The 9086-nt window shown below is 45.3% G+C and overlaps 1 protein-coding gene across 1 annotated transcript; it reads right to left on the bottom strand.

Moving 5' to 3' along the window:
• Positions 1 to 1287: 1287 nt before the first annotated feature.
• Positions 1288 to 1667, bottom strand: LOC102757558 (small nuclear ribonucleoprotein F). The gene has a single exon (XM_006753135.2). The coding sequence runs from the start codon at positions 1588 to 1590 to the stop codon at positions 1330 to 1332; it is 261 nt and encodes an 86-aa protein (XP_006753198.1). The 5' UTR covers positions 1591 to 1667; the 3' UTR covers positions 1288 to 1329.
• Positions 1668 to 9086: the final 7419 nt, after the last annotated feature.

A 9086-nucleotide genomic window follows, 5' to 3' on the forward strand; every position in this document is an offset into this window, starting at 1 on the left:
TAACTAAGAAAGTAAGTCTCTTTCCAAGAAAAAATACACGTGCACGCGCACACACACACACACACACACACACACACAAACACACACACACATAAAATGCATTCCAAATAGTTTTGTTTTGTTTTTAGATTTACCCACTGCCTGGGATTTGCTTTTCTTTATCACTGTAGATAACCTAAAACTCATGGTAACATGCTCTTTGTGGTGACACTGCTCAGAGCAGTTAGGACCTGATTGGCCACAAAGAAATAATCATGGTCAGTGGGCGATTTTCTGAATACACATTAGGATCTCAACCCTCTTTCACTGCATTTGCCTTTAACGGTCTTCAGTGCCCTTGCTCTCACCTTTCTTTAAAAAATAATGAAAAATTACTACTTCGCAGTTTCAGTTCTGAATACTTTACAGTAAGTAGCAGCAGCAACAGTTTTGGGGACATACTATTTACTGTAAAATGAAAAATAGTTATCTGTAGTTTTATCCGTCATCTCTCAACGAAGCAGTGAGGTGGGATAGAGCTGTGTGCCTGGCAATAAGTCCAGGCCAGGTTGATAATCTCATGCAATCCTGCATAGTATAAATTGTTCCCATTTTGCAGATTTCTGAGAGGACTTGAAGTTAGGCCATTTGCACAATGGGTGACAATTAAGAAATGCAAGAAGCAGATTTGGAGCAGAGCTTGATCTGCCACCAGAGCCTATTTATTTCAGGTGCTAATTTTTATTTGATTACCCTATTCCCCTTAGTCCGTGTTATATGAATCATTAGGAAGGGATGAGCTTGTCAGATGTGCCACATGTTAGCTATCCTGGCCCTGCAGAATGGCCAGGTTAAGGGTCATGGCAGACATTAGTTGACTTGGCTTACCTGATTATAGGGGAAGAAATCAAGGAGTACATGGAGATAAATCTTAATGATAAATCTAATCTCACACAGCGGCTCCTTGCTTAGTGTACTTTAATGCAAAAAGAGCTCAGATGATTGTGCTTGGGGACCATGTGACCTCTGCTAGTTCTGGAAGAGCTGATATTAAACCAAGTGATCCTGTTCTTCCTCTCCAGGACACCTTCATATGACCCTTTGGGGAAGGGCACTGCATTGTTGGGAAGGGTCAACTTGCTGAATACTTAAGCAAACACAGTCTGTTGAGAAAAATACCATGGTTTACACAGGGAAAATTCATACTTGCTAGATCACTTGGTGCTTTGTAAGGAGGTAAGTAAACCTTGGGATAAGTAAGAGGCAGTGGATATAATTGGGCTTTTTTCTTTGAAAAAACTTTTTTATTGTCTAGAAATGTATATAAAAAGAAATTTCCCACAAGAGATGCTATTCTCTCATTTCTTCATCTTCTTCCTCTTCTTCAACACCCCTGATATAAAGGACATTATTACACCTTATTAAAACTTCACCCAGGTGTCCAGACAAGGCTCCATCTATGTATTCTTCTGTGTTTGCAGGCTGCATGTTCATATAGCCATCTACAGATACCAGGTAGCCTTTGTACTCCATTCCCCACTTAAGTTTCACCATTACTGGCTTTCCTGTTAATCCGTTGAGGAAAGGTTTGGGATTGAGGGGCAAACTCATTGCGAGGATGAGCAAATGGTATAGGCTACTCGCTACCAACCCAGCTCTTGTCCTGTCCCTGGTGCTTGAAGCACCTACCCCAGCTCAGACTGCGAGAAAATCTAATTTGGGCTTCTTAACTCTGGACAAGATTCCACCTTAAAATTTACACCTGGTAGAATTAATATGAAGATATCCATGCTACACAAAGCAATCTATAGATTCAGTGCAATCCCCATCAAAATACCAATGCATATTTCACAGATCTAGAAGAAATACTCCAAAAATTTATATGGAACCAAAAAAGACCCTAAATAGCCACATCAATCTTGAGAAAGAAGAACAAGGTTGGAAGGATCATAATAATACCGGATATCAAGTTATACTACAAAGCCACTGTAATCAAAACAGCCTGGTATTGGCACAAGAACAGGCATATAGATCAATGGAACAGAACAGAACCAAGAAATCCACCCAAGCCATTATGTTCAATTAATATTTCACAAAGAGGTAAGAGCATACAATAATGTGAAGAAATCCTCTTCAATAAATGGTGTTGGGATAATTAGGCAGATATTAGACCACCAACTTGCACCATACACAAGAATATACTCAAAATGGATAAAATAATTAAATGTAAGTCGTGAAACCATAAAAATCCTAGAAGAAAACATAGGTAGCAAAATATCTGACATCTCACGTAGCACAATTCTCACAGGTACATCTCCTAGGGCAAGAGAAACAAAGTAGAAAATAAATGGGACTACATCAAAATAAAAAGCTGCACAGCAAAAGAAACCAGCATCAAATTGAAAGGGAACCCACTTATGGGAGACCATACTTGCCAGTGATACATCTGATAAGGGGTTAATTTCCAAAATATGTAAAGTACTCATGCAACTAAACATAAGAAAGCCCAATTGAAAAATGGGCAGAAGACCTGAATAGATAACTTCTCCAAAGAGGGCTTATAAATGGCCAAGTGACATGAAGAAATGTTCAACATCGCTAATCATCAGTGAGAAGAAAATTACAATGAGGTACCACCTCACACCTGACAGAATGGCTATCATACTGGTGAGGATGTGGAGAAAAAGGAACTAGACACTAGACCATTTGGTCTAGTACACTATTGAAAATGCAGACTGGTACAACCACTATGGAAAATGGAGTTTCCTCAAAAAAATTAAAAATGGAAATGCCATGTGACCCAGTGATCCCACTTCTAGGACTATATCCTAAGAAGTAAAAAACACCAATCACAAAGAATAATTGCCCCCACCCCCATGTTCATAGCACTGTTGTTATTTATAACTAGGGGCCCAGTGCATGAATTATTGCACCTTGAAAGGAACTGTGGGCCGTGAGGCTGCAGTGGGCACAGGGGTGGGTCTTGGCCCATCCTCTGTGCCCTCTCCCCACTCCTCCCACCATGGCCCCCGATTCCCTGTCTGCTGGCAGCTCCGCTACCGCTCCCACGCAATGACGGTGCAGGCCCCACTCTCACCTGCTGATGGCGCAGAACAATTGGGGCTGATGCCAGCAGCAGGTGCAAGCAGAGCAGGTGCTGTCAGTGGGCGCGAGCAGGGCTGGCGCCGGCAGTGGGTGCAAGCAGGGCTGGCACAGGCAACAGGTGCAAGTGCCTGGCGGGACTGTGGAGCACGGGAGCAAAGAATTTTCAGTAACCACCAGAGGTTCACCCAGTGACAGTGACCGGTGCCCTGCCTTGGTCTGGCACCCCCTCTCCACCATCCCGCCACGGCTGATGTCCTCCATGTTCCACACTCTGCCGCCTACTGCCAATGCCTGCTATGTTCCACGCACGCCCCCTGGTGGTCAGTGCAGATCGTAGCAACCAGTTGTTCCACCGTTAGGTCTATTTGCATATTAGGGTTATAGATGATAGATAGATAGATAGATAGATAGATAGATAGATAGATAGATAGATAAGATATGGAAGTGCCCATCAGTAGGTGAATGGATTAAAAAACTGGTATATTTACACAATGGAATACTATGCAGCGTAGAAAGATATTTTACTCTGAGACAGTATAGAAGGACCTGGAGAGTATTATGCTAAGCAAAATAAGCCAGTCAGAGAAAGACAAGTATGACATGATCTCACTTATATGTGGAATCTAATGAACAAAATAAACTGATGAACAAAAAATATCCAGAGACATTGAAGCATGCAACATACTGATGTATTTCAAAGCTGGGGCGGGGAAGGGGGGAGAGATTAACCAAAGAACTTGCATGCATATATGCATAGCCCATAGATAGCTAATAGTGTGGGGGAAGGCCTGGATAGGGGACAGGAGCAGGTTGGTGGGGCTCAATGGGTGGGAGGAGTGGGGACATCTAATACTTTCAACAATAAAGATAAATGTGAATAAAGTAAAAAGCAAAAAAAAATTTACACAGTAGGGGCAGAGATTGGGCACATGGAACCCAGATAATAGGCACTTCTGTAAATGAGGTGTGTATAACAATAGTTTTCTCTGGCTGGACTGGTGTTAGTGCAAATTAGAAAACACAACATCTAAATATAAAAACCTGTGCTTTTGGGACAACAGATTTTGACGTTTTTTAACCAGGAATGAAACCTAGGAGCTTTTGTTGTGTCCTGAACACATGTCCCAGCATGCCCATCAGGCAATATATGCTGAAAAAATAAAAAGGAAAGGTCTTGATCTAGGGGTACTCAGATGCTGGTGTCTGACCTTGATGCGTAACCTTGATACAAGGTCCAGAGAGAAATATCTAAGACCAGCAGGGACTGAAGGCTCTGCCTCCAAGTGGAAGGCAAGTGATGCCTTACTCATCTGTACAGATTGAAGCTGACAGGCCATGTAACTCAAACTATAGAATCAGGGGCTCTGGGAAGGGTGAATTCCTAGAACTAAAGGTTAACTACCCCCTTAGTATTAGTAAATGATCTATTTTGAGCAAGCAGGAGTTCTACCTTACTCAAAGGGTAGTGACTTATATAATTTGTTAAACCAAAGGTGCCATAGGCTGATGGCGACCAGTTGTTGGTGAACAAAATCCCTGGACTCAAGAGGTGGATCAGAGTGGTGTGGGGGAATGGAACAGCATCTAAGGTGGCTACTGGAGATAGGCATTCTTCTTCTTCAACTTGCCCCTTCGGCCATTGGCCCACACACAAGGGAGGGCTAGATGGGCCGTTGTGTGCCCCACGTTGCATACAATTTGTCTACTGAGTTCCCTTGTGGAGAACTGTAATTTGAGGCCAACCAAAGAATTTGAAAGCCCTTATTTTATTGGAACAGACTCCAAAGATGAAGTACCTAGAAAGGCCAGCCATTGGTTATCTGATGTCTATCATTGCAGTCATGCTGGCTCTGAATGTGAGGGCCTCCAAAACCACTTGGAATTTGAGGCAGTAATATGATTTATGACATCTGATCTTGGTCTCTGTATGGGAAGATAAGTAAGGATGTAAGTAACATAGTGTCCTTATTCTCAGGAAACCCATAATTCCACGGAGGAGACAAAGCTCACCCAAGAAGCATGCCAGTGAATGCATAAGTCTTCGGTCATCTGTACCTCAAAGGAGAGCAGTGCATGCTGCAATGGTCAGGGTGACTTCCTGACCTACCTGGCCCTACCTGGGTTTGCTAGGAGGGGAAGAGAGAGAATTATCTTGTGAGTCCCCGTGAGCAGGACTCATCATTGGTTCGTTGTACTCTCTGGGTGCTACAGGTTGCCTCCAATGTAAGAGAAGGGAGATGGGATAAAATGTCTAGGGATGAGATAAGTGTGAGTAGTGAAGCCGCTGAAAGGAAGTGTGTCAAAAAAGCAGAGCAGATGGGTTTGCTACTACAGGACTAGGGAAGGGTAGGATCAGTGTATGAAGCCCTCAAAAGCCAGGCAAAGCAATTTGAAATTCAAGTCGGCACTATCTGATGCAAATTCTTGAATAGGAATTGATAATATGCTCAGGGTGTATAAAGAAGATGAATTAAGTAAGAGTATGCAGCATGGATTGTATGGTGTTGCCCTTGGGTTGATAATGTGCACTGGACTGTGTAAACTGCAGGGATTCAGCTCCCTTTACTGTACATTCTAGCCTCCTCCAAACAATCTTGATTTGGAGCTTTCTGGTGGATACAACCCAATTCCACACTAGGGGTACTTTTTGGATATCCATGCTCATAATGCAATCAGACACATTAAAAGCGGTCCCCCCAGCCTCCCACTCATACCCTTGAATTCTGACCAGCCACACACACATATCTTCAACTTTCTTCAAGAATTGCTTCCACTTCACCTCCACAAGGGCGTTCTGGAGCTTCCAGGCATCTTAGGCCATTCTATTCTGCTCTGGCCTCCTGACTCTGGAGAGAAACTCAGAGAATGATCCCCGGGGTCTGGTTCCCCAGACACCATTATGCAGGGACCTGGGATTACAGGGTTGTTGGAAAACCTCTTCAAGCATTAGGTAGCCAGTTAGTGAGATGAGTGGGGGCAAATATATATCAAGTTAAGAAGGAGCTACTATGATGAGGGTGTTACAAGGGAAGAACCTCTATCTGCTTGCCTCCTGCTGGCCCAGGTGACTTATGTCATGTTACCTATATCACAGTTTGTCTTCTTTCTGGGCTTTTCTTAAGAAACCTTTCCCTGCCCTGCCTACTGCAAAAAGTGATTATGAGGAAATGCTGGGAAGATTCACACACACCAGATTTTGAGAGCTGGAATGCACAATGGTGTTCCGAGGTAAGTAGTGCCCTTCTAGGGGACTAGGATGCCATGAGCTGCTTCATCACAGACCTTTTCTCACCAGGCACCATGTGCACTTAGGCCCCTGGATGAGGGATAATTTCATCTCTGAGGTCTGGCTATTGAGCCCCACCTCTGATAGTGGGTACAGCTTGGAGCCTGGGCAGGAAGAAGTCCCACTTCAGGGACTCTGAGATGGACCCTGCCCCAACCTGCACTCTTTACACACTCTCTGTGAGTTACACATTTAGAGCAAAGTTTGCCTCTCCACCTGCCTTTGACAAGTGATAGCAGGAAGGCTGCTCTTAGATCAAAGCCTTATGGCTGAAATTTTATACAAAATGAGTAGATGGGAGTATAAAGGTGGGTTTTTTCCTGGCAAGGAAAGATTTGAAATCTCAAATAATAACATATTCTGACTTAAGGGTTCAAAATTGGTAGAGCTCCAAATGGTCTCTTTAGCTGCCTGCCCTTTTACTGTCCCCCATTGCTAACACACACCTCTTTTACCTTTTCTCTACCAGTGTAGCTAGGGCAGGAAAATTCCACACACTAAACCATTTCTTAGGAGGTAGGAAAGCAGGACACTCAGGTGACAGCCCCCATGTCCTTTTGATTGCTCATCCCCCCCAACTCACCCACCCCACCTCTCCTGCCACTTTTGATCAGTCTCTGTATTTCTGGGGAGTTGCCATCTCCTTTGTAAATTTTTTTTCTCCTTTGTAAATTAAAGCTCTTCTCTCCTGGTCACATAGTGAAGCTGCAGCAGCATCTCTGGTTTCAGAGTTGACAGGGAGAGGGAGAATGCTATGCACAAGTGTTTTCCAGTGTCAGATTTTCATCTGTATTTCCCCTGAAGAATCCAAAGTGGTCTTGTAGGGCAAGGATTGAGTAGGGGTGGGCTGGTGCCAACAAAAGACCAAGGACCTTTTAGGCACTTTGCCAGTTTCCTTTTAGACTGGCCCTGGGATCTTTAGTATTCTGCAGAGTTAAGGCTCTACTGAAAATGAATAAAGGCAAGTGTACTTCAAGACATAACCTGTAATGAGCAGTAGCCAATACCCATGGCTTTTTAGCACGATAGCTTGCTGAATGAAAGGCACATTCTGGAGTAATATGAAATTGTTCTCATTGCTGACTTCAATTTGGGAAACCATGAAAATGAATATATCAGTTGTACTCAGCTTAGAAAAAACACTGTACAATTTGAACATCTTAGGAATTTGCTGAATTTTCTAGGGAGCAAATATGCCATCAGCAATTTATGTGGCCAATATGCGCCCCTCTTCACTCATTCCACAAATGTTGAGGGAATACATACTATGTACCAGGCACTATGCTAGGGATGAGGATACAATAACAAAGCAAGATACACTTGGTGCCCACTCTGGTGGAGCTCACCACTAATGAGGGAGATAGACAATCACATAGTCACAGCAATGGAATTATAATTACAGAGTGAGATAGGATCCTCATAGTATAAAATAATGAAGTTAGAGCTCTGGGAAGCGTTCCCACTCCCAGTTACCAGTCATGGCAGTAGCCAAGGTCTAGGGTAGTGTTTCTCCAATTTGACATGTTTCAGAATGTTCTGGAGGCATTGGTAAGTCCCAGATGGCCAGGCCCCACCCCCAGAATTTCTGATTCAGTTGACCTGGGGTGGGCCTGAAAATTTGAATTTCTACCAAATTCCATGGTGCTGCTGGTCTGGAGACCACACTTTGAGAATCATTGGCCTAAGCAAAAAGATTTTGAGTCTGACCTTAGATGCAGGGTGCACAACCCTATTGGACAGTCAGTCAGAGGTACTTCCAAAGAAATTCTGGGTAGAAAGGAATCAGACAAATTGCCTTAGACTGCAATCATCTTGTCACACTGACAAGTTAGGCTCTACTATTCCAAAATGGAATAGTTTATGACCAGCCTGGGTGAGGGGCTGAGGGCCGTTTTCAGACTGGCCACCCCCCCTTCAGGGTGGGGGGCCCCGCTGGGGTGCCTGGCCAGCCTGGGTGCGGGGCTGATGGCTGTTTGCAGGCTGGCCACAGCCCCTTCAGGGTGGGGGGCCCCGCTGGGGTGCCTGGCCAGCCTGGGTGCGGGGCTGATGGCTGTTTGCAGGCTGGCCACAGCCCCTTCAGGGTGGGGGTCCCCACTGGGGTGCGTGGCCAGCCTGGGTGAGGGCTGAAGGCTGTCTTCATGCTGGCCACATCCCCTTCAAGGTGGGGGGTCCTGCTGGGGTGCCTGTCCAGTCTGAGTGAGGAGCTGATGGCTGCTTGCAGGTTGGCCAAGGCCCCCAATGGGGACCCTCACCCCATGAGGGTGTGGCCATCCTAGGTGAGGGGCTGAGAAAAAAAAACCACATCCCCTTCAGGGTAGGAGTCCCACTGTGGTGCCTGGCCAGCCTGGGTGAGGGGCTGATGGCTGTTTGCAGGCTGGACAAGCCACCCAGTGGGGACTCTCACCCCATGAGGGTTTGGCCAGCCTGGGTGAGGGGCTGATGGCTGTTTGCAGGCTGGCCACAGCCCCCAGCAACTAAAGTTCCCAGTGGAGGCTGCAAACAGCCCCAGTGGAAGTTGGTATCTGGGATTTATTTAGCTTCTATAACTGAAAGTTTGTTGCCTTTAGCGGATTTCCACAGCCAGCCAGAAGAGGCGGGAAGCTTGGCTCCCTCCATCGCCTGGGCAACCAAGCCTCCTGCTTGCTCCAGCTCCGTGGCTGCTGGCCGCCATCTTGGTTGGGTTAATTTGCATATAGTCGCTCTGATTGGCTGGGGA

This window comes from Myotis davidii, unplaced genomic scaffold, assembly GCF_000327345.1.
Source record: "Myotis davidii unplaced genomic scaffold, ASM32734v1 scaffold631, whole genome shotgun sequence".
Classification (NCBI taxonomy): domain Eukaryota; kingdom Metazoa; phylum Chordata; class Mammalia; order Chiroptera; family Vespertilionidae; genus Myotis; species Myotis davidii.

Excerpts from the sequence above, each read along its gene's own strand:
- LOC102757558 (XM_006753135.2), bottom strand. The coding sequence starts at position 1,590 with ATGAGTTTGCCCCTCAATCCCAAACCTTTCCTCAACGGATTAACAGGA.